Here is a 25,533-nt window from a genome sequence, read left to right as displayed (position 1 = left end):
ATTTGTTTGGCCCCAAGGAAGGAATAAAAGATTCATCACACAGATTAAAAAAAAAAAAAGATAGTGTTTGGGAATAAAATGAACAGAGATCACAGCCAGCCTATTCCAAAGATAAACTGCTAATCAACTGAATGTATGAACATAACCTACCCAAAAGTGTGGAAAAACCTCCCAGCTGTCAGATTCCTTCAGATAAAAACAAAAAATAACTAGTGATACTTTAAAATAAATACAAATGGAAAATTTTATAGAAAAATAAACATATGGCTTTCATTTCATTGAATTTAAACACAACACAATGAACAAAGAGACTCACAATTATAATTTGAAGGACTTTGTAATGAAAAAGTCTTGAAGGATAGTACAGAAATTACATATTCATGCACTTTTTTTTAAAGATACCAGGTAACAAAAAGTTAGACCTCATCATAGCCCTTGTTAAAAAGACAAAAAGTCAACCGGGTGTCTGTTTCAGATATTTCAAAACAAAACGGCAATGTGCTTTCTGGCACTTGTTTGGTCCAAAGAGCAGACAATTAAATCCAATTTAGCCCCAAACATTACATCATGTCTATTTCCTTAACTTCCTTTTTAAAAGGGTAATTAAAGCACCACTCTACACAGCCATGGGGGAAAAAATCTGTAGCATCAAGATGCAGAGTGTAATCTTGATGGCACACATTTCTTCCCTGTTTTCAACCCCTCCTTGCCAACTGAAGTTCCTTCCAATCAGTGCAGGTAGCAAGCATGTGGGAAAAGGTGACAGATTAGTAACTGGGTACTGGCTCTGCACACAGAAGGCCAGGAGTTCTCTGGATCAAATGCATGAAGAGCCTGACTCAGAAACAGCAATATTTATTACTCATTTCCCTGTTTTGTCACACAACCAACAAAAGAAATCTGAAGAAGGCTTCAGCTTTCCAGTACTTCACACATAGGTTAAATGTGCACTTTAGCAATTCTTACAACCACCATGTACAACCTCTGCTCACTGCCCACCTGCCAACTTTCCAAGCGTTATTTCCTGCCCTGCTTTCAAATGCACCCCACCGGGCAAATTTTCCCTCAGCTAAGAGGCGCTACGTCCCAGCAACAGAGAACCGACTCCTGCTAAGTGACTCTTCCTTCAAATGAGAAGAGAGAGTACAGTGCATTAGAGCAGCACCGCTGGAGTTGTCTGAGGAGGTCCCCCCAATCTGCAGAAGAGAAATTTGGATCCCAGGACTCCAAGAAACAACACAGTCGAGTCACCCTTCCACTGTTCTGATTATCCCTCTTGCTTTTTCCCCCATCAGAGCTGAGCCGCAGAGGGTCCCATAAGATCTGTTTATCCAGTCTGAACAGAAGCTTTGTCAGAAGGCTTCCACACCCCTCCAGTGTCTACTTTCCTAAATGAGCAACGGGATGAGCACAGAGGCACGAAGGGCAACGATAAAGGCTCCATCTCCAGCATTGGGCAAGCGAGGCTGAAGAAGCCAACCATCGTGTCTTAGCATGCAGAGGGTCAGACCCAGTGAGTCGACTCGCCTGAGAAAGAGCCACAAATCCAGCCAGGGTACATAGGCCCCTCAGGCTCCATGCAACATGGGTGAGAACTCCCTCATTTCTCTCCAGAGCTTCAGTCTAAAAAGAAAGCAAATACTCATCCCTGGCATTACTCTGGACTTTGACTCTTATCTGGAAGTTTGAAATCTCAGCAAAGTATCAGAAGCAAGGGCCCAGTAATAATCACGGATCTTGTTCCAAGAAGAATCAAAATCAGTGGGGCTCTGAAAGAAAGGAAGAGTGTCTGGCCTCCAACTCCTGCTCCAAAACAAATGTGGATCTTGGGTACCCCCCTCCTCCCAAATGTGGACCAAATGGAACTCCCAGTTCTTGCCCTTTACTCAATATGCATCAGTTTCATCACTCATCATCATTAACGTTTCTCTTGCAAAGGATCAGAGTAATTTCTTTCTTTGGCCAAGCAGTCTTAAAGAGCCTAAGGTAATTAGATACTCTATCTGTCCATCTGGAATCTGACTGAAGAAAGCCGAAGTTATACCACGCTATCCCCAAAATAGCTCCTATTATCATAAATGGGCCCATGCATACATAATGAGATTAGACTAATTTATATTCTGTGGGCAAGATGAATTAGATAAACAGAGCCCAGGTCAGGCTGGGTTGCATCAGTGAATAAACCACCTTTCCCTGCTGTTTTTCCATGCAGGATCATTTTAAACTCAGATTTGTTTTCATTTCATATCACCTCTGAATGCAAAGCAATGCTTCCCACTTTTTCCAGGCACAAAGCACAAGCTGCTGGCCACCTTGACTACTTTGGTTCTTATCCCAATATTTCACACAGCAGGTTACCGAGGGCCTTCTGGTAAACAATTTTTTTTTTAAAAAAGAACAAATCTGGACCTAGGTATCTTCTCAGATGCCAGATACATCATTCAAGTTTAGTTTGTTTTTAAAGTAAGGGTCTGTCCTCAAAAATATAACACAAGTACATAGCAAAAATAGCTTTAATATTTGGTACACAATGTCTACACTACATTCACCCAGAAGAACCTGCAAATGTGATGGGAAATTAGGGTGGCCTACCCCAAAGTCTAGAGATGAATTAATTAGCTTTCATTATTACATATTTACTCTGTTTTCTTCTGAGGTGCGCAAGACAACAGAGATGGTCCCTCATTCCCTGCCTACTGTACATAACAGTGTCCTTCCTGCATGGTGTTCATCGTACAGAATATTTACATTATGTCTGGGATACAATGTAGGCTTGTGCTCTGACCAATCTGGTACCATAACATTAATAAACTAAACTACATGAAAAGAGCTTATCCTCGGGCAGCCCATTCTTTAAAATGACAGCGCGTGCTGTTCAGAGTCCACCCAGCCAAATATGAGAAAGCAACAGCAGAGATATAAGCTCCCTTAAAAGAGTTGCTTCGGCATCTTTAGAGGCACATAAGAACCTAATGCACACAGACTGGTGTTACAAGGAAGAGGGGAAAAAGAACATCCTACTGTTCTTCAGCAAAGGATCATTACCTTGTCATGGTGCTGGAGCTGGAGCACCACAATGATGCCATGAGCTAAACCGTGAAGGGCCACCCAAGACGGGAAGGTCATGGCAGAGACGTCAGACTGAATGCGATCCCTGGGGAAGGTAATGGCAACCCACCCCAGTATTCTTGCCGTGAAAACTCAATGTATCAGTACAACCAGAGATCTGTCGGTATACCATCGGAAGGTGAGACCCCCAGGTCGGAAGATGGTCAAAATGCTACTGGGGAGGAACAGAGGATGAGCTCAACTAGCCCCAGACGTGACGACGCAGCTAGCTCAAAGCCGAAAGGACGGCTAGCGGCCGATGGTGCTGGTGGTGAACGGCGAATCCGATGGTCTAAGGATCAACACATCATTGGAACCTGGAATGTAAGATCTATGAGCCAGGGCAAATTGGATGTGGTTATTGGTGAGATGTCAAGATTAAAGATAGACATTCTGGGCGTCAGCGAACTGAAATGGACTGGAATGGGCCACTTCACATCAAATGACCACCAGATCTACTACTGTGGACAAGAGGACCACAGAAGAAATGGAGTAGCCTTCATAATTAATAGTAAAGTGGCTAAAGCAGTGCTTGGATACAACCCAAAAAACGATAGAATGATCTCAATTTGAATTCAGGGCAAGCCATCTAACATCACAGGGATCCAAATATACGCCCCAACCACGGATGCTGAAGAAGCTGAAGTAGAGCAGTTCTATGAGGATCTGCAGCACCTACTGGACAACACGCCTAAAAGAGACGTTATTTTCATCACAGGAGACTGGAATGCTAAGGTGGGCAGTCAAATGACACCTGGAATTACAGGTAAGCATGGCCTGGGAGAACAAAACGAGGTAGGACATAGGCTGATAGAATTTTGCCAAGACAACTCACTCTGCATAACAAACACTCTCTTCCAACAACCTAAGAGACGGCTTTATACATGGACTTCACCAGATGAACACCACCAACATCAGATTGACTACATCCTTTGCAGCCAAAGGTGGCGCACATCTATACAGTCGGTAAAAACAAGACCTGGAGCTGCCTGTAGTTCCGATCACAAACTTCTTATTGCACAATTTAGGATCAGACTAAAGAGATTAGGGAAGACCATCTCAGCTAGATATGAGCTCACTAATATTCCTAAGGAATATGCAGTGGAGGTGAAGAATCGATTTAAGGGACTGGACTTAGTAGATAGGGTCCCGGAAGAAGTTCGCAACATTGTTCAGGAGGCAGCAACAAAATACATCCCAAAGAAAGAGAAAACCAAGAAGGCAAAATGGCTGTCTGCTGAGACACTAGAAGTAGCCCAAGAAAGAAGGAAAGCAAAAGGCAACAGTGATAGGGGGAGATATGCCCAATTAAATGCAAAAGTCCAGAGGTTAGCCAGAAGAGATAAGGAATTATATTTAAACAAGCAATGCGTGGAAGTGGAAGACAACAATAGAATAGGAAGGACAAGAGACCTCTTCCAGAAAATTAGAAACATCGGAGGTAAATTCCAGGCAAAAATGGGTATGATCAAAAACAAAGATGGCAAGGACCTAAGAGAAGAAGAAGAGATCAAGAAAAGGTGGCAAGAATATACAGAAGACCAGTATAGGAAGGATAACAATATCGGGGATAGCTTTGACGGTGTGGTCAGTGAGCTAGAGCCAGACATCCTGAAGAGTGAGGTTGAGTGGGCCTTAAGAAGCATTGCTAATAACAAGGCAACAGGAGACGACGGCATCCCAGCTGAACTGTTCAAAATCTTGCAAGATGATGCTGTCAAGGTAATGCATGCTATATGTCAGCAAATTTGGAAAACACAAGAATGGCCATCAGACTGGAAAAAATCAACTTATATCCCCATACCAAAAAAGGGGAACACTAAAGAATGTTCAAACTATCGAACAGTGGCACTCATTTCACATGCCAGCAAGGTAATGCTCAAGATCCTGCAAGGTAGACTTCAGCAGTTCATGGAGCGAGAATTGCCAGATGTACAAGCTGGGTTTAGAAAAGGCAGAGGAACTAGAGACCAAATTGCCAATATCCGCTGGATAATGGAAAAAGCCAGGGAGTTTCAGAAAAACATCTATTTCTGTTTTATTGACTATTCTAAAGCCTTTGACTGTGTGGACCATAACAAATTGTGGCAAGTTCTTAGCGGTATGGGGATACCAAGTCATCTTGTCTGCCTCCTGAGGAATCTGTATAACGACCAAGTAGCAACAGTAAGAACAGACCACGGAACAACAGACTGGTTTAAGATTGGGAAAGGAGTACGGCAGGGCTGTATACTCTCACCCTACCTATTAAACTTGTATGCAGAACACATCATGCGACATGCTGGGCTTGAGGAATCCAAGGCTGGAGTTAAAATCGCTGGAATCGCTGGAATCTCAGATATGCAGATGATACCACTTTGATGGCTGAAAGCGAAGAGGAACTGAGGAGCCTTAAGATGAAGGTGAAAGAAGAAAGTGCAAAAGCTGGCTTGCAGCTAAACCTCAAAAAAACCAAGATTATGGCAACCAGCTTGATTGATAACTGGCAAATAGAGGGAGAAAATGTAGAAGCAGTGAAAGACTTTGTATTTCTAGGTGCGAAGATTACTGCAGATGCTGACTGCAGTCAGGAAATCAGAAGACGCTTAATCCTTGGGAGAAGAGCAATGACAAATCTCGATAAAATAGTTAAGAGCAGAGACATCACGCTGACAACAAAGGTCCGCATAGTCAAAGCAATGGTGTTCCCCGTAGTAACATATGGCTGCCAGAGCTGGGCCATAAGGAAGGCTGAGAGAAGGAAGATCGATGCTTTTGAACTGTGGTGTTGCAGGAAAATTCTGAGAGTGCCTTGGACTGCAAGAAGATCAAACCGGTCCATCCTCCATGAAATAAAGCCGGACTGCTCACTTGAGGGAATGATATGAAAGGCAAAACTGAAATACTTTGGCCACATAATGAGAAGACAGGACACCCTGGAGAAGATGCTGATGCTGGGGAGAGTGGAGGGCAAAAGGAAGAGGGGCCGACCAAGGGCAAGGTGGATGGATGGTATTCTAGAGGTGACGGACTCGTCCCTGGGGGAGCTGGGGGTGTTGACGACCGACAGGAAGCTCTGGCGTGGGCTGGTCCATGAAGTCACGAAGAGTCGGAAGCGTTTAAACGAATAAACAACAAACTGTTCTTCTGCTGCTCCAACAAGGCCAGTTCCTGGGCCACACTCCCCAGGGAATGTGCTTTTCTGAAACAAAACATATATTGTAATATTTTGCATTCCTTCCAGAGTTCTGTCATCAATGGTTATTAGCCCCAGTAGTTAAATGGATTCTCAATGTTTAGAGGTAATGTCCTCCTGGGATTCCAGACTCTATGAACAAGGAAGGGCCTCCCTGTCCTGTTAGAGAAGCATCTGGTTGGCCATTTGGACACAGCGATGAAGCAGATGAATTGTTGACGTAATTCATGTTGGTGGGGACTCATGGATTCAAACACGGCCAAAATCCATGCTGAGATAATATCTTTATTATGTCCACTAAAGGTTTATGAAATAGGTGCAGGCTTTCACCAGGCAAGTTAACTCGAAGAGCTAGCCTGGAGAATTAAATTTTCAAAACAAGAACCAAGTCTTGTTGAAGTTCACTATTACACCACTACCAATCAGAATTCAGGCTCCAGTGAAAACTCAAACACATGTTTGTATATATTCCAATATATTTCTCTCCTGGCCTACTCCCAGAGAGCACATGTTGTAACAGCAAGCCCTACAAATACAGCCCAACCGATAAGCAAGGCATAAAGAGGGAGAAAAAGGTTGGGCAAAAAGGGGGTTATGGACTTGAAGCTCAAGGAATCTGGCTACTAGCAAAGCATAGATGGAATTTCATTAGAAGGAGATTAGTTAATATTTGTCATACGTTGCCAAAGGCTACAACATGTATTTGAAGAGAAGCCAGGAATGCTTGGAAGATAAGAAGCATAGTGAGTCACAGAAGCAAAGTAGAAAACCAGACATTTTCATCCGGGAAAGATGTAACAGAAAGTACAGCACTTTCCAGCCACAACCTAAATCCTGTGGAGCTACTTGACATAAATCCTGTATGGTGGCCTCCAGATGTAGCAAGAGTGAACTCCCTAATGCCAGGTAGGCAAGCTATCTAAGTCTTTTATCTGTCCCAGCAGTGTACTTCTTATATTTTCTTCAGCAAGAATGCTCATTCAGGAATATTCAACACCAACATAACTACAAAGAGACCCTCAGTACGTGCATCTTTGCTGAATTGTTTTATCATGCATTGACAGACCATCATGCTAGAAGACCACAGAAGACTGAAGAGAGGCCACCTCTGTTCTAGACAAATGTTTACGACCAGATACCAGAAACCAAAATTAAAGGCCCCACTCAGCCACAGAGCTGCTGGGTGACCTTGCTTTTGCTGCCTGGCCTAACCTAACGCCTGGGATAGTGTATCAAATGAACACGGCAAGTATACATTCCCTAAATCTGTACACAAATCCTGAAAACATCAGATGTACTAAGATACCAGGACTTTCAGGCCAGTAATGTTTTAATGGGAAGAAGGAGCAGAGTAAAAGTTTGGAAAATTATAGGAAGCCATTAACTTCAAGGGACTGCAAAGACATATATGACCACTGAATTATAACATGGGACATTTGAACTTACAAGTCCCATCTGACCAAGAATCATGCTTCAAAAAGTCATCTGGGTCCCTCATTCTACAACCTTCACCCATAAAATGGGACTAGCTAGCTCTCATGGACAGAGGGAGCCCTTGGCAAAGTTAAATATGCTACACAAAATAAAGCAATCAATTTCAGTGTGTGCCAATCTCCACCTCACACTGGCAAGCACAGGAAACCGCCCGATAGGCTGACCTAATTATCTGTTCATCTAAAGCAAGGCTGTGTACCACAGCCTTCCCCAGACTGGCATCCTACAAATCTATCGTCCTGCAAATCCCACCATCTTCCATGCAAGCTGGGACTTAAGAGAATTGTAGTCTAGGATGTTTGAGGACTCCAGTTTGGGGAAGGTTGGTCCACTAAAAGAGCACCTTCTCTACTACCTGTCCTCGGAGATGCCTTGGCCACATCCAGCAAAAGAAGTAGCTTACCACCCCCTCTCAAGATCAATATGAAAGATATTTTGGGCTGCAAAGTTTGGGCGAGGAGACAGCACTTCACCTCTGGGAGTGTAGAAGTTATTACTCTCACCTCTGAAATAAAGTCTCACTTTGAAAGAGCAGAAGTAGTCAGATCTGTGAAAAGGGAAGAGCCTTTTGTGATTTTTTTTCCTACCTCTCACCTTGGATGATCACTTTTAACCATGCAAGAAGACAAGGAATAGAGAAGTACTTCCTAGTCCAAAAAGAAAAAAAAGCAGCAGGGGGGAGAAAGGGAAAGAGCTTCTTTTTTTGGTTGGCAAGTATGGGCCAATTACGAGTGAGTGAACAATAAGATCTCCACTCTAGCCATGACACGGGGTCTCTCTTCTTCTTTCAGCCCTCAGCAACTAACAGATCAACAAGGGAGCTCTCCCAAACCAGACTGTCAACACAAAAATCTAGCAAATAAGTTACCAGGCAAACTTTAGGCACAAAACAAAAAATCAGTTTATATATATATATATATATATATATATATATATATATATATGTATATATATGTTATTTTTATATATATATAAAAATAATTTTTATATATAATTTATATATATATATATATATATATATATATATATATATATATATAACATATATATATGTTATTTTTCTCCTCGTTTCCCCGGCATCTTTCTACCACCTTATATTTGTGAAAAACAGTTTAAGCAGTAACACATTTTAACACATTTTGTATGCTTTAACACAGTTTAAGCACACAAAAACACATCAAACACATCAGAATGAATGAAATGAAATATATTTAGCAGCTGCCTATGCCTACAGTTAAAATTAAATTAAGTGTCAGCAATACAAGTAGCATAAACTACAATTCTACAATTCAGTCAAATTCACACTAGCTGAACAAGCATTTGCTCATTATGGAACACACTGCATTTCAGGACTGTTTTGCTTTTGTATTATTATTATTAAGCAGGTAAAAAGCAGGCTGAATCCTGACATGTATTTTTAAAATCAGAAGCTAAATATTTATATCTTATAGAAAGTAATTCTGACACCAGCAAAACAGATCAGAAAATAGAGCCAAATATTTTGTAAAATTGCCACCATTACATAATGTCAAGGGATATAGCTGTTCACAAGCAAAGTCAGTCAGTGAAATTAAAACCAAAAGCAAGCTGGTGTTCAGAAATAAACTCAACCACATGCTTCAATGAATGGATGAATCACTTTGTTTCTGTTTTTTACAGCCAACTGCTTAGAAGCATAAACTCTGCACTTTTTCTGACCTCTCTTTTTTTCCCAAATATCTTCGCAACTTTAAAAAGAGGAAGTGCATGAAGACAGGAGCAGTGCAACTCAGATACACACATTTAACAGACATGCAGTGATTTCCTGGGTTAAGAGGTGGTGTTCTTTTTAAAAAACGAACATCTTATCCACGTTAAAACATATTTCCCTTAATGCAACCAGAGCTTTCTATATCCAGACAGTATAAAAAATAGGGCACAGGTTAAACCCTTCCCTAACCACAATTCCTATCTGGGTTTCTTCCACTGCACTCAGGACTATAAATACTTATTGGAAAAGGAAGGAAGAGAAGAAGAAAAAACCAACTTTGAGATGACCCATACTTTACTTAAGACATGGTGAATATTATTTTCTACACCCTGAGGTCTCTTCCAAAGATGCACTCAAAAGAATATTGGCTATTTATCTTTTTTTAACAGTCACAACCTCACATTTGGCAAAACACAGCCCTTTGTGTAAGAGTAACAAATAGCAATATTAACCCCTTTTTCCATTTTCATCCACACGGGCTCCCATTTTTTTAAAAAACCTGAAGAACAGCACTCTCATTCTGAATCATAATAGAGATGAAAGCAGAGTTTCACAGAGTCTGTAGGAGTGGGAGAGGAGGGGGAAAGAGAACCCCAAATTGAGGCACTGCCTCTCTAATGACATTTTGAATAATGCAACAATTAGTTTCTTACCCCTTAAAAAAAATTCAGATGGAGAAACACACCCAATGTATAAACAGGGCCTGTGCACACAAACAAAAAACCTTCCCCCCCCCCCGCTTTTCCCACTCTTTCCTGCATAAAAAGAGGGAGGGAGAAAATGAGTCCTAAACAAAAGCCATCAAGTCAGCCCCTAACTTACTTACCTTCTCCTCTCGATTCACACCATCAGTAGGGTTTTCTCTGCTGGTGCTGAGGAGGAGATCCCAAGCAAGGTCTAAAAGAAGGGGGGGGACTGGGGGGGAGCGAGCAGCAACAGAGGGACAAGGAAAGGGGTGGGGGTGGAGGGCCAATGGGCTGCTGAAGATACGGGCCAAAATGGGTACCCTGAAGATTTGGGGGAGCTGTGGAGGGAAAGAAAGAGGCTGGGAAAGTTCCAAAGGCCCCCCTCCCGAGCAAGGAGGGGTGGAGAAAGCAATGATGGAGGAGGGCTGAGGTATGGGTGGAAATGGGGGGGAAGAGAGAGGGGGAGAGGCCGCTGCAGCCGGGTCGGGGAATGCTTAGGAGGTCGGGCCCTTCTGCATGTTAATGGCGGGGGGGCTGCTTGAAGAGGGAGGGGGGAGACTGTGGCGGGAGGAGACAATGTGCTCAGTTATTAAAAGGGGGGCCGAGCTGGGAAGGGGGGCCGGGGCCGAGGGGGGGAGGAGGGGAGGCTCCAGCCAACTCCAGGCGCCCCCTCCTCTCTCTGGGCTCCTCTCCCTTTGGCGCGCTCGCCCTCCAGGCAGAGGGGGCGACAGACCCACACAGTTGGGGGGGTGAAATGAAGGGAAGGCGCCCGTTTCTCGCTATTTCTCTTTCTGTTTTTATTCTCCGCCTCCGCCTTCTTCTCCCCGGCTTTATTCCTCCCCCCTTCGGCGTCGGCGGCCCCTTCCTCGGCTTCTTCCTCAGCTTCGGCTTCTCCCTCCGCCGCCTCTTCCACACACAACCAAAGAGACACCCAGCAACCACCCCCAGACAGGCCCGCTCCACCTGCCAGTATCGCGCCTCCTCATTGGCCGCCCGAGCCGGCGCGTGCTCTCGCGCCCGTCCGGGGCCGAGGGGAGGGCGCAGGGAGGCGGGGGAGGAGCCACCTCGTGACCCCCCGGCCAAGCAGCCGCGGCCAATCGGCGCCCAGGATGGAGAACTCGGTTTCAAGGGGGAGGGACCCCCCAGGAAAAGGGAAGAAGGGGAGGCGAGGGGAAGCGGAGGGCGCTCCGGATTGGTCCAGAGGGGGAGCCAGGGGGCGGGGCGAGGGGCGGGGCGGACGTCCTCGTGCCCCCGGCGGCGGTTGGTGCGTCCGGCGCGCGCGGGGCCGCGCGAGCTCCGCCCTGCGCCCCCTGCAGGCCGGTTGGGGAGGGCGGCTCGCTTCTTCGGCGGGGGACGATAGGATCTGTAGTCCGGCCATCCCGGAGGAGAGCCGTAGAGGGCGGGGTGAGCAGGGATGATGGGGGCTGCAGTCCCACGCAGTCAGGGCACGGAGGATGGGAGTTGTAGTCCCCCCAAGCGGAGAGACGAGGCTGAAGAGCGCAGGCGTCGAGACGGAAGTTGCACTGCCGTATGGGCAACGGGGCTGGGAACTACGGGAACTGTAATTAACCCCCGCTGGTGGATGCTGGGAACTGGAGTCCAACCCTTGCAGACGCAATGGCTGGGGATGATGGGTCTGGGAAGAGCCCCACACCAACAGAGCTGCTTTCAGACCATAGCTTAGTCCAACATCCCTGGGCTGAAGGGGATGATGGGGCTTGCAGTAAAGAAATTGCTCGCCATGAATGATGGGACTTGTAGTTAAGAGCCCTGAGTGGGGTCATAGTCCAACTTGGAGAGAAAACTGAGTTGGACTACAAGGACCCTGGCCATTTTGCATGGGGTCTGGCGCCCATGTCAGGCAGAGGCTGGGAGTTGTAGTCCATAAGCTGGCCACAGCTCCTGGGGGGCAGCATGGGAGCACCCGATGGGGTTGCCTCCCTCTTCCCCTCCCCCAGCTGCTTTTGCCAGGGACTATGGGGGTTGCAGTCCACCAGAAAAGGATGCCAAAGGGCCACAATGGGTGGTTATCACCCCACTGGCTCAAGGGGTCATCCAAGGGAACAATGGGGCAATCAGGGAAAGTGGCCCCAGATTGTAGGGAGAGCCAAGTGCCCACCCTGCTCAACTTCAGGGGAGCTCGTCCCGAGAAAGCCTGCATCAGACAACAGCAACGGCTTCTTTGCATCCCCACACCTTTCTTACAATTGGCATGAATCCAGCAGGGGCGGCTTTTGACCAACCACAGCTTAGCGCAGCTACCAGCAAGGCAGCTCTGCACACAAGCCACCATTCCCTAGCAAGGATCGAAGAAGCCAGCCCATCCCTTCCCTTAAAAAAGGCTGAATCAAACCCACATCCTTGCCATCAGGAAGTTGCAGAGCCACAGCCTGTGTCAGGGTGCCCCAAAACACACTAATTATTAAACAGGCTGCTCTCAAGCCACTGATTAGCTTCTCATGCAATGTTCAGGCTGGCTTTTGCCAATGATCTTCCTCTATTCCAGCAAAGCTTGTTCACCCTCCCCTTTCAGGCTGCTTTTAAAAAATCTAAAGTTCAAACACTACCCTGCAGCACATTTTATCAATGTAATTAATTTCTGGGTTTGCAGGACCCATCACACCAGCCTCGCTCTGGGCCCAAATGCAACCGGCTAATTTATGCCCTGCCACCTCCCACCATCAGTTTCTCTTCCAAAAACAAGGCACAAATTCCATGTTTTTCCCCCCTTCCCATCCCCAAGAAGGATGCCAACAAAACACCAGTATTTCTCTGTTTTATTTGCCTCACAAGAGAATTTCTGGTTTTGGGGGGCAGGTAGCTCAGGTGCCCTGCAAATCATTTTCATACACTAAAGGTGGAGGGGGGGGAGTTGAAGATGGGGGAGGAACAGCAGAGTGGGAAAAAAAAAATGCTCGCCATCTCAAGCGAATACAGTATGCCAGTAACACTCTGGGGCGTCTCTCCTGGCTCCCATAACGGATCCTGCCTTTAGCCTCCAAAGCCCCCCATGTTCCTTGAAAGCAACAGCTGGAGAGAAGGGAGGCGTGGGGGGGAGGGAATTACAGGATTGAGGACTTGCAAACATTGATTGGTTCCATCAGCTGCCCTTCTTTGCTACAACGCAGGTTCTAAGGGGAGAGGGGACTAAACGCATTTTTCTAATCAGCCTCGTCGGAGTGTGGCGTTTTCAGTTGACCCGGGGGTTCCTGAAATTCCGGCCGGCGAAACGGGCCTTGCTTCCCAGCTCTTCTTCAATTCTAAAGGGGGAAGGGAGAAAAGAATCTTAAAAAGAAAGCCAAGAAATAGATGATCCGCCAGTGGAAGGACGGAAAAAGATCATCACAAGCCCCAAAACTGCATGCGTTAACACTTTAGCAGGTGAGATTTAAGCCCAGATTTCTGAACAACTTTGAAGCTTGCTCTCCAGAGTTCTGTAGCACTCAAAAGCTTACACGTTCTGCAGTTTTGGGGTTGGGTCTAATCAAGATCCTGCCTAGCCCCCACGCGAGAGTGAGTCTTAAGAGGGCAGTAAGTCTTTCTAATGAGAGCCAGTCTGGTGTTGTGGTTAAGGCACCAGGCTAGAAACCGGGAGGCTGAGAGTTCTAGTCCCGCTTTGGGCACGAAGCCAACTGGGTGACCTAGGGCCAGTCCCTCTCTCTCAGCCCTGAGAAGCAGGCAATGGCAAACCACTTCTGAAAAACCTTGCCGAGAAAACTGCAGGGACTCGTCCAGGCAGTCTTTGAGAATCGAACACGATTGAACGGATTTTTTTTTTTTTTTTAAGTGTTCCTATGCACCAAGAATTACATCACTCCCCACATATTTGCTAGGACTACAATTCTTACTATCCTGGGCCAATTCGGCCACCTGTCTATATTGATTCACTAAGAGTTTATAATTATTCATCTGCAAAGAGGGGACTTTTTATCACGCATGCTGAGCTTGTGAAAAAGCAATTTTGGGTGCAAATTCATGATGCAAAAGATATTGTGGACGAATGTTAAACCCAATTTCTGTTGGGTTTTATGGATGCTGAACTGGAAAAGAAATATGGGAAATTAATATCGTATGCGGCAGGGTTATTGTTTACACAAAAATGGAATGATGATGAAATACCCACAGTAAAAGATTGCATTATAAAATTAACGGTGCTTGCGGGAATGGCAAAGCTGACCAATTTGGTCAGGGAAAAAACAATAAAAACCTTTTTAAAAGACTGGAAACCTTATATAGACTTTGTGTTGAAAGAAAGAAAGACTGAATTGATGATTTAGGGGGAATTAAAAAGGTTCAAGAGAAAGGGGAAAAATTGAGATGGCAATTACTTGAGGGAAAGAGGGGCAGAAGCCATAATTCAATGTTTTCTTTCTTTTTTCACTTCCTTATTTTCTACCTTATTTTCTTCCATATTTTTTAATTTTCTATACTTTTATTGTGCATTGAATATTTTAAATAAATAAAAGTATTCTGCCACCACTCATGATGCACAGACGAGAACTTGGCAATCTTAACAAGCATCTAGATTTTAGAAAACGATTGAACAGATCAAAAATCAAATCTTTATTACGGTCACAGACCATAGATGAAACAAAAGATACTGCCCTTGGCCCCCAAGAAAACCAGCCATAAAAACTTGGTCTTACCTTAGAAGTTGGTTATATTTAGCTAGACGTTCAGATCGGCAGGGAGCACCGGTCTTGATCTGGGAAAAGAAAATTAAACAAGGAATGTGAGGCTACAGGAAACTGAGGACCCACAAACCATGGGGTCATTTTAATGTCAAAATGTTCAGACATCACTTAGCCAGGGCTTAACCACCATTTCTTAACCCACAGAACCATCATTCACATTAATAGTACACTAGCATTTCTCAACCTCAGCCCCTTGAAGATGTGTGGACTTCAACTCCCAGAATCCCCCAGCACGCTAAGGGATTCTGGGAGTTGAAGTCCACACATCTTCAAGGGGCTGAGATTGAGAAACACTGCAGTACCCCATAGCGCAGCGCATCACGTTAAGCCAAAAACAAGCATGCCACATTATGGCTTGTTTTGCAAACCATGACTGGTCACATGAACCACCCATGTAGTATTTATAGTACTGCCGGGTCTCTGAAGTTCTTTCTGGCACGCCAGGAGTCTTCCTCCCCACGCAGCCTCAGGGCGATGCTTGAACCCAACCCCGCCTCAAACACTCACCTGTCCAGTGCAGAGACCAACCACCATGTCCGCGATGAAGGTGTCTTCCGTCTCCCCGGAGCGATGGCTGACCATCACACCCCACCCGTTGGACTGGGCCAGTTTGCAGCTGAAACGAGGCAAAAGCAACTTCCAGACCAGCAGCAAAGGCCAGAGGGGGGTTGGATCATCCTCCCTAACCTCATTCAATGCTGCGCTGCGTCCTTTCCTCTCTCGGATCCTTCCTCAACCACCCAGAGATGCAGGAGAGGACATCTCCGGTGAAGGCAGCTGAAGCCCAGCGGGGAATTTGCCAGGACGCAACTAAAAACACCTGCCTTTCCCCTCCAGGCAGCATTTCTGTCCCGAGTTTTGTTACACCCGATGAACTTGGGCTCGCAGGCTCAGTTCTTTCACGACCGACTGCCACGGGCCAAGGCAGAACTAAACCCCATTTCCTTTACATCCCAATTCATCACAAGGCAGGAGCTCATGTCCTGCTTTCCCCTTCCCTCCCCACTAAATCTTCTCAGGAGGAACCCCTTTCCAGAATTCTCAAGGGCCCACCCCGCATCGGACCCGAGACTTACGCCTGGAGCGACTCGGTGACCGAGCCGATCTGGTTCACTTTGAGGAGCAGGCAGTTGCACGACTTGTCTTGCACGGCCTTGGCAATGCGCTTGGGGTTGGTCACTGTCAGGTCATCCCCCACCACCTGGATCCCGGCCTCAGCCGTGAACTTCTTCCACGCAGACCAGTCATCTTGGTCAAAGGGGTCTTCGATGGAAACCACTGAGCAGCACGGACAGGGGAGAAGAGGGGGGACCATGATGGCTGTGCACCAGTTACCACTGGGAATGCAACTCTGGGGAACACCGTATTTCCACCGCCACCACTAAGACTGCTAAACACCTTATTCCCATTTTGCAGAAAGCAACGGCAACCAACAAGCCTGCGTGGTGCAACCACCAGACTCAAAACCGCACAGGGGCTTGCAGCCCCAAGACCACCCAATTAACTTTTCTCACCCCTGTCCTTGGCGGATAATGAAATTATTATTTATTTATTCAATTTGCACGGCCGCCCATGTCATCTAAGCGACTCTGGGTGGCTCACAACAAACACAAACGAGTCGTGGTTTCTGGGAAGACCCAGCTACTGGATCCTTTAAATTTTACCTTTTTCCATCTGCCCAGTTAGTGAACTTCCTTGGGCATCGGTCTTTTAAAATTTCGATTATTTATTATTTTGATTTTGAAGCCGCCCGACAACAGAGACTCTGGGTGCTTACAATTAAAAATTTGAAAGAAATGTAAAAAAAGCCACACAACATGGATCAGAGAATATCTTTCTTCCTAGCATTTGTTTGTTCTTGCTTTGGGGAAGGGCATCGACATGACAGTAACCATACATCCTTTTACTGTAAAGGACAGTCCTTTATTTCAGAAAGCTGTCCTTTAGATTATTTTTCAAAAACTCACTTTTGTCCCTTATTTTGGTCATTTAACTTTTACCATGCAAATGGTACCATGTGAAAAATACAGAAATTGAATTGCCTTTTTAGAATCAATGTACATATACTGTTTGATTTTAGATTATTTTTATTAGAGTATGTGAAGTTTTTGTAAAGTTTTCCTTGGCTCTGCTCTTGAATTTTCCTTTGCAAAGCAAAGCTATAAACTAGTTTTTTTTATCCTTAGAACCTCCTTCAGATTTGGCCCTTGTTCAGGTTTGTCCTTCATTTTTTCCACAGAAATACAGTCACCATAGTCAACATCCACAGGGCATTCATGTAAAATTATTGGTTCACACCCACCATGGGAACATGCCAATCATCAGTGCCCCTACAGATAAATGTAGTACATGTAGTTCTCACTTAATAATCACAATTGGGCCTGGCATTTCAGTTGCTAAGCAAAGCGGTCATTAAGCGAATCCAACCCGATTTTACCACCTTTTTTGCGGCAGTTATTAAGCAAATCATTGTGGGCGTTAAGCAAACTACATGGTCATTAAGCGGTTCCCCAATGATTTTGCTTGCCATAAGCCAGCTGGGAAGGTCGAAAATGGTGATCACATGACCACATGCTGCTGCAGCAGCCATAAATGCGAACCGGTTGCCAAGCACCCAAATCGTGATCACGCGGCCGCAGGGACGCTGCAACGGCCATAAGTGTGAGAACCAGTTGTTTTTTCCCACACCATTGTAAGTCGGAACCACCACTAAACGAATGGTTGTTAACTGAGGACTATCTGTAGTCCTACCATCATACTACTTCTATTAAATTAAATCAAAAGTGTTAAGCACTGCTTAAAACAGTTTTAAATAACCCATTGTTTTGAAGTATTACAGAAAACAGCTTGATGAATGGTGTCCTTGGATGAAGGCTTCTTAAGCAGGCGCAAACGAAGCGCCCGCAGCCACCAATAAGCCCGGTGTGCAAAGCCATCTAAAATTCGAAGCGGTTCAAACGATCTGAATCCAAAATGTGCTGCAGGGCCCACCACCATACAGACCTGGGTAATTTTTGACGAAGCCCTTATACAGGTCAGCCAGCTGATCGGGGCTGATGTATCGGGTAGGATCATCCGGGGACTTGAAGTCCAGGTCGTATTTCCCGTCACGATAAAATTCAGAAGCTGCCACGTCCATGCCAATGACAATCTTGTCCGTGTACCCGGCCTTGCTGATGGCAGTCTTCAGCAGCTCCAGAGCTAAACACAAGCAAGTACTGAGCAAACGGCTGTTTAACGAACAATTAAGCAAAAGGCTGATCGAGGCTTATCTGCTTTACTAACTGGCACATTATTCTGAAACATCACAAAACAGATGTCAAGTTTTGGCCCCTGAGCATCAACTAAGCATCAAGAAACCCTCCGTTCAGCGATGGAAAAATAATGAAATTCCCAGAGAGGAGTGGACTGTGAAAATGTCAGGATTTGCAGAAATGGCAAAACTGACCTGTCTGGTCAGAGAACAAACCACACAAACTTTTTCTGAAAGATGGGAAACCTTGTAAGAGTGCTAAGTGCCCAAATGAGGGGGTGAGGCACCCAAATGAGGGGGTGAGGGGATCTGTAAAATATTTAAGAGGGAGGAGAACCAGTAAGAATCTAATCTGTTGGAAAGAAGGTTGTAAGTTATTTACATATTTCTTATTCCTCGTTTATGTGTTCTTTTCTCTTCTTTTGATTCATCTTTTATTATATGAAAATTCTTAATAAATATGGAAGGAAGGCAGGCAGGCAGGCAGGCAGGCCTCCATTCAGTTCTTAATAATCTAGGAAAAAGCTTCTTGGATTCTACTAAATCAGCCTCCCAGACTAGATCACTCCAGAAAGGGGCCAAACCAAGAATTTGTCTGGCTTCTGATTCCATCCATCCTATCTATTCTTGCCTATTCGCACACCAAGAGGGAAAGGCAAAGCCCAGCCCCACTCCCGAGCAGGATCAAGTCTCCACACAGGGAAAGCAGGAATTGGGGCCAAAGGGAGAAACTGCCACCCACCCCTGCCTCGATGCCAGGTTCCACCAGCAACAAGGCGGTTTGCGAGCTGGCAAAGAAGAGCTGAGTCTCGCTCCAGATTGCCCAAGTCCCACAAAGCGTCCGCCAATTCTCCCCTTCTGTTGCTACAGATGCCCACCTAGCTGCTAATAGGGATGCTGGAAACCATCGCCATGTTTCTTCCTCTCAAGCCTGCACCTCCAACTAGGAAATATCCCAGCATCCCCAGGGCAACTTCCCAAACAGGACTGCTGGGTCAAAGTCCTGGGGTGTCTTCGGATGGCTTAAACCGGTGTTTCTCAAACTTGGCGACTTTGAGACACGTGGACTTCAACTCCCAGGATTCCCCAGCCAGAATCCTGGGCGTTGAAGTCCACGTTGTCCCAAAGTCGCCAAGTTTGAGAAACACTGGCTTAAAACTGAACAATCCAGGTTGGGGTTCTGGCTTTCTCGCTGCAAAGCAAATTACCTTCCTTGTTCTCCAGGATGTTGGGGGCAAAGCCACCCTCATCCCCCACGTTGGTGGCATCCTTGCCATACTTCTCCTTGATGACGTTCTTCAGGTTGTGGTACACTTCCGCCCCGATGCGCATGGCTTCCTTGAAGCTCTCCGCCCCGATGGGAAGAATCATGAATTCTTGCATGGCCAGCTTGTTCCCAGCATGAGACCCACCGTTGATCACGTTGAAAGCCTTTGGGGACGTCAAGGATGCCAGAAGGGCGGTTTAAATAGACAAACCAGAGAGGCCAGCCCGCACCAATTCAAGCTTCTAGTCCTTAACACTCCTGACTAAATTGGGAGTCTCCAGGGATGATGCCATTTCAGGCAATTACAACCTCAGCATCTGAAAACAGGGACAGTCCACATCTCCAGACCAAAAGGTGGTAATTGCACATGCAGATGGATCGGAAGAAGCTGGGGTTTGCATCAAGGCCGGAGTTTTCCGTTTTTTTCAGGCTGTGGAGTTTGTTTAAAAAAAGGAAAATCTCTGCAACCCCCAATCAAGAGGGGCAGGGCTTTCACTCTACGGACTAAAGGGGAAGAAAAACTCCCCACAAGGGACGAAGGGAAAATAAAATTCTCTGCAAGGGGTTAACAGAGTCATGCGCTTATGCACAAGGCTTTTATCTGCAGCTGCGCTTCTGGCCCAGACCCTGCCTTCCACACAGCACAGCAAACTAAACTTACCGGGACCGGCAAGATAACGTCTTTGTTCCCAGCGAGATCGGCAATGTGACGATATAATGAGACATCCTTCTCTGCAGCACCAGCCTTGCACACGGCGAGGGAGACCCCCAGGATGGCATTTGCACCAAATTTAGCTGCCGTAAGGGGAAAAAAATGGGGGGGTATGTTATTTGCTTGCAATAAGCCCTCCTCTGCAGGCTTTGCTGCCTCCCAGAACACTCCAAATACATGGCATGTTTAAAATTAAGACTAGCAGAGTTATGGTCTTTGGCCGGAATAAAGTTTGCGTTCGTTGGTCTGACTAGTGAAAAGTGTTTGTCTTCTCTCTCTAGTCCCTTTCAAGATGAAGCAGAGCCACCGGCAGCCTCTCTTGCTGCCATTAAGTCCTTTAAAAGCCTCAGCTAATGGCAGGGGTGGGCAACTAGGAGACCAAGCATCAAATCTGGGCCTCTCTCATTGCTAGCCGTTTAATGCTGAGCCTGGCGCAGACTCCAAAAGGCAGCAAATTTCTTTCCAGAGGGTTGTGTCAGGAGTAGGAAAGCGTGAAGGCGTGTAAAGTACAGGATTTCAAATCCTCCTCCCACCCCCCACGGAGGGAGCACGTTCCTGACCCCAAGACACAGCTGGTTTGGCACCCAGACCACAGTTCAACCCCCTTTCCTTACACTTATTCTCTGATCCGTCCATTTCAATCATCAGCTTGTCGATCTTTTCTTGCTCCACCACACTCACATTCTGCGGGGAAAAGGGGAGACATTCAGCTTAATCCCGGTTCAAAGCCCAGTCCTGCATGATCACGTCTTCTCCCCAGCCACTGTGGCTTCTAATCCTGGTTTGTGATTTACACTGGGTTAACCAGGAATCCTTGGCTTAAAGCTTAAGAGGGATTCTCCGCTTCTTCAGAAAGCGAAACCTTTGACGATTTCACAAGTAATTAACAATAGATTGAAAACTGTTCCTTCTTATGAGGATTGAGATCCTTCCTTTGGTTATCTGCATTCTACTATATACTACTCCTGCGCTCTTTTCACCCGTAGATCATCTTTCCTAAAAGTATTTAATTTTTTTTTAAATGTTAAAAATAGGGGAAAAAACCAGTCCAGTCTGGGAGAAATGGTCCACTTCAAAAACTACAATTCATTGGGCATGAAACCCACACATGTTTCAGTCCCACCATCCTTCCAAATTCATACATGATGCTTTTCGACATTCTTAGCAAGGGATCCCAAAAGCAAGCACTTTGCACCTTCTGAGGACCTTTAAACCAGGGTTTCTCAAGCAGGGCTCCGTGGCACCCTAGGGTTCCACGAGAGGTCACTAGGGGTTCCCTGGAAGATCACAATTCCTTTAAAAAGTTATTTCAGATTTGGGCAACTTCACAATAAAGAAGTTTCTTTATTTTTAGTTTAAGGATGCTGTTCGTGCCTATATACAGGCCTACCCATGAAACGAATATAATAATTTTGCAACTTCTGGCCTATCTTTGAGCCTGAACGCGCAGGGGTTCCCCAAGGCCTGAAAAATATCTCAAGGGTTCCTCCAGGGTCAAAAGGTTGAAAGGCTGCTTTAAATACACCCATGCAAAGAATTAAAAACGCCTTTAAATGCTGCAGAGAGCTCAGCCTGAGCTACAGGGTTAGTCAAACAAGACTGGTCCTACCTTGTTAACGAGTGCAGGCGCAATTGTTTTATTCACGTGCTCAACAGCTTTTGAGACACCTGCAACAAACAACCAAATCCATCACTAAACCAAACCACTCCAAGGAACAGCAGGCACTAGTAGGGGATCGCTGGGGCTGGCGGTCAGAGTGTCAATCTCCTAGTCCTCAAGCAAAAATGCGCAAAGGTGCATGCCCAGGATGGTTAATTCCATTTTTCTGAGTAGAACAATTAACGCAGAGCGGAGAAGCATCATCCAGGAATGCCAGAGCGAGAAAACCAGCCCAAGAATCGTGCAAAAAGAAAGTTGCCCAGAGAGAGTTTTCACAAAGCAGGTGTGCATCTGTTACCTGAGTGCACAGCGCTGGTGACAGGAACATATTAATGTATTTAACGGCTCTGGAGACACCTGATGGTCACCAAGTTTGTGGAGGGAAGAGGAGAGAGGGATGGGGAAGAAAAGAAGAAAGATGAATGCCCACAAAAGAAGACAAAAAGCACATCATGCGTGGAAGGAAAAAAGAGGGTGCACATGAAATGCACAGCGAGAGAGACCACTCTATCAGACAGGGCGCACCTGACCACAGTTGAATCCAGCATCGTTTTGAATTGGGCAACATGACAAATTGAGTAACACCAAATGTAAGCAACTGGGTATCACCCATTCCCTGGTTCTGCCAAAGACATTCGGACAGTTCAAATCGTGGCTTGTATTATAAAGCTGTGGCTTAGTTTCTTCCTGAATTCCTCGCCTATCCATCAAGTTCAAGCCCTCTTTGCTTGCAAGAGAGAAGCATCAGCATTGTTTTAGCAGACATCAAACCAAGCTATGGTTTGTGAGCCACTTCAAGCCAACACTTTGACACCAGATATACAAGCCTTCTTCAGCTTGGCAAATCTAGATGGGCTGCAGAATTACATTGCTTTTCTGAAGCTGAAAAACAGCCTACGGGGCCAATCTGCTCTTTTCAATGCAAGAAGCCGATTATCTTGCTATTGTGAATGGCTAACAGTTGCAATCTTGCAGTGGTTTCTGTTGAGATCGGTTTTGAAGTTTGTGATGGGGTTTCTGCTCCCACCTTAAAACTGGATGGTGGACTTTAAAACTAGGAAACAGGTTGTTAAAAGAATCGAGGCTTTGTACTAAGCTGGCCTTTTAATCACAATATATAATGATACTCAAATTCAGCTCGCTGAGCAGAATGAAATCTTCATTTTTCCCCCCTCTGGCTTATTACACCTAGTAATTTTTTCACGGATGGTTCTTGAACAAGGCCGACAAGCCATCCACGAACCTTCCCGCAGCACAACATATTTCAGAAATGTCTTGACAACAGCCAAGCAATCTCAAAAATTACAACTGCCTGCAAGCACCGATCCCCTTTCTGCTCCATGAAGAAGATGATGGGGGACATGGGAGAAGAGGGGGGTGGCACATAGCCACCTTATTCGGTCTGGGACTGCATTACAGTGCAAAGGCCTAAAGCAGCTTGCAAGGTGGTATTTACGCCTGAGCGCATTGGGCGAACAATGTATTCCATAAATATGAAATTATTGGAGGGGGGTTTGCAAAGCGGACCAGACGGGCAATTCAAAAATGAAAGCAACGCAGCCACTGCGGGATGGAAGGCGTTACCTTTCCCCAGGAACCGTGTCTTGTCATTGTCGCGAAGCTCCAGGGCTTCATAGATACCAGTCGATGCTCCACTGGGGACAGCAGCTCGGAAGAGACCTGGACCCACAAGGAAAGGAGAAACCCATTTGTTGAACCAGAGGAGGACAAACCCACTTGTTACAACCCGAAGTGGCCTGAGGCAGCCTTTTATTTATATTATTTATATTTGGTATTTGGCACTTCCTTCAGGGCGAGGGAGGCCCCTGTGGGAAACCAGAATTTGTGCCAGGGGCAGGGAGAAGACAAATTTTGGGGGGCCAAGTAAACCCACACCCAAGCCAGACGAAGGCCACGCAATTTCTCTGAATTGCTGATCAGCGGCTGGTGCAATCTCAGCAACCCAATTTTATCCATCCTCTCAGCAGAACACAAGGCAGGGCCAGTTCAGGAGGCAAGCCGGAACCCTGCAGGGCTAGATGTCTTCTTGCAGGAAGTTTTTGCAAGGGAGGCCAAGGAACAGTGGCATCCCAGATCCTTTGGCTCCCACAGATTACAATTTCCACACTTAGCCAGCACGCTGTTCTGAGCTAGCCTGGGAGGCATCAGCCGGGGATGGTGATGCAGGCTAGAAAAACGTGGGAGGACAGGTCTAGCCAGCTAAATGTTTCCACTTTCCTATATTCTCAAAAGCAGGTTATTTACTCCAACTCACGCTGGTTCACCCAAGTTGCCAATCAAGCAGAATCAGAAGCCGCTACTCAGTCACAGAGGCCTGGAGTAACACAGCTCAGTGCAGCTGCTTATTCAGGTTATATTATATCTGTGTTTCTCAACCTTGGCAACGTTAAGATGTCTGGACTTCAACCCCCAGAATTCCCCAGCCAGCCATGCTGGCTGGGGAATTCTGGGAGTTGAAGTCCAGACATCTTAACGTTGCCAAGGTTGAGAAACACCGCATTATACATTATATCATATTACACTACATTATAGCTTATTTTCAGGCTTCAACACCCTCTTGGCAACTAGGCCGCAATGTGAACGTGCTTTCTCCCATGCTTCTATCTCATCACCCCCTAATTTAAAGTCCACCATCACCCAGGACCAGCCCTCCCTATTGCCCGAATTGAGGGTACCCACATCCAGGGGGAATTTGGCACATGCCCACCCCGTGCCAGGGCTAGGCGCCAACCCCAAATCCAGTCACGCATTCCTCTGATCGCTGCACGACTCCTATAGCATTTCTCGGGGAGAAACTGGGGACATTTTTCATCCAGGATCCCAAAACCAAATTTGGGGCCGGTGCATCCATCCATACGGGAACGCAAGAGGTTGTGGGCAGCCGTAATTTTAAAAAATGATTAAGCCCACCCCAAATCACTGGAATAAAACCAGATTCTTTTTTCAGCCCCAGCAATCTGCCCAAAGAGCAACAGAAGCCATGCATTTGACAACTTCAGACCCAGCCTGGTATTCTCCGTGCACTTTGAATGTTAGGTCTCATTTGCCCCCGCCAAGAGCAAGGGGTTGTGGGAGATGTAGTCCAAAGCAGGCAAAGGGTCCCACACAGAGACACCAAGGTCTTCCTCCTGCCGGGGAAGGAAGGCAGATGAAGACTAACCTTTCTTGGTGTGAAGGTCTACTTCAACGGTGGGGTTCCCACGGGAGTCGAAGATTTCACGGGCTTGGATCTTGAGGATGGACATTTTGTTGGTCTGAAGAGGGAAGACAAGGCAACAGACTTTCAGCACCCCAACATATGCACATGCTCCCCAAGAAGCCAGAAACACGAAGCCACTTTTTCCTGTCCTTGCAGCGAGTAAAGATTGCGTTGCTGAGGTAAGTTCCCAGCTGCAGTTAAACTGAGGACTAGAAACTTTGCTAGGCCTGTTCATAAGACTGCTCCGGGAAAACACAATCAAAATGCACTTTGGGGGGGATATTTAATTGGCCATGACCAGAAAGCCCAACTGCGCCAGGGAGAGGATACTCAAAAGCTACAAAGTGCTTCTCCAGTTTGGTGCAAGGTTGGACTACAAGCCCCAGCATTCCCAGGCAGGCTGCTTTAAGCGAATTTAAAACAGCCTGAAAAGGCATTTTTAATCATGAATATCCACTGCAAGCAGCATTTGGTAAGTCGTTATATTGATACAGGCCGATCTTCATTTTGGTTA

The 25,533-nt window shown here is 46.0% G+C and overlaps 2 protein-coding genes across 5 annotated transcripts in view; both read right to left on the bottom strand.

The window, feature by feature from the left end:
- RERE (arginine-glutamic acid dipeptide repeats) overlaps positions 1 to 10,369 on the bottom strand; it is a 223,521-nt gene extending 213,152 nt beyond the window's left edge. For all 3 annotated transcript variants that reach the window (XM_063317557.1, XM_063317558.1, XM_063317559.1), the window contains exon 1: positions 10,354 to 10,369. The gene's annotated coding sequence lies outside the window, so the exon portion shown is untranslated. The remainder of the gene's footprint in view (positions 1 to 10,353) is intronic.
- Positions 10,370 to 13,200: 2,831 nt separating this feature from the next.
- Positions 13,201 to 25,533, bottom strand: part of ENO1 (enolase 1) — a 70,845-nt gene continuing 58,512 nt past the window's right edge. For both annotated transcript variants that reach the window (XM_063317602.1, XM_063317601.1), the window contains exons 2-12: positions 24,981 to 25,074; positions 23,384 to 23,479; positions 21,749 to 21,807; positions 20,754 to 20,823; positions 20,089 to 20,222; positions 19,369 to 19,591; positions 17,911 to 18,108; positions 15,984 to 16,185; positions 15,415 to 15,523; positions 14,860 to 14,918; positions 13,201 to 13,473 (exon numbers count right to left, since the gene is read on the bottom strand). In XM_063317602.1, coding sequence (XP_063173672.1) covers positions 13,404 to 13,473; positions 14,860 to 14,918; positions 15,415 to 15,523; positions 15,984 to 16,185; positions 17,911 to 18,108; positions 19,369 to 19,591; positions 20,089 to 20,222; positions 20,754 to 20,823; positions 21,749 to 21,807; positions 23,384 to 23,479; positions 24,981 to 25,065 — 1,305 coding nt within the window. In that variant the 5' untranslated portion in view covers positions 25,066 to 25,074 and the 3' untranslated portion in view covers positions 13,201 to 13,403. The remainder of the gene's footprint in view (positions 13,474 to 14,859; positions 14,919 to 15,414; positions 15,524 to 15,983; positions 16,186 to 17,910; positions 18,109 to 19,368; positions 19,592 to 20,088; positions 20,223 to 20,753; positions 20,824 to 21,748; positions 21,808 to 23,383; positions 23,480 to 24,980; positions 25,075 to 25,533) is intronic.

Source organism: Candoia aspera, chromosome 18 (assembly GCF_035149785.1).
Source record: "Candoia aspera isolate rCanAsp1 chromosome 18, rCanAsp1.hap2, whole genome shotgun sequence".
Taxonomy (NCBI): Eukaryota; Metazoa; Chordata; class Lepidosauria; order Squamata; family Boidae; genus Candoia; species Candoia aspera.
The sequence above is the reverse complement of the archived record's forward strand: the minus strand, read 5'-3'. Positions and strand labels throughout refer to the sequence as shown.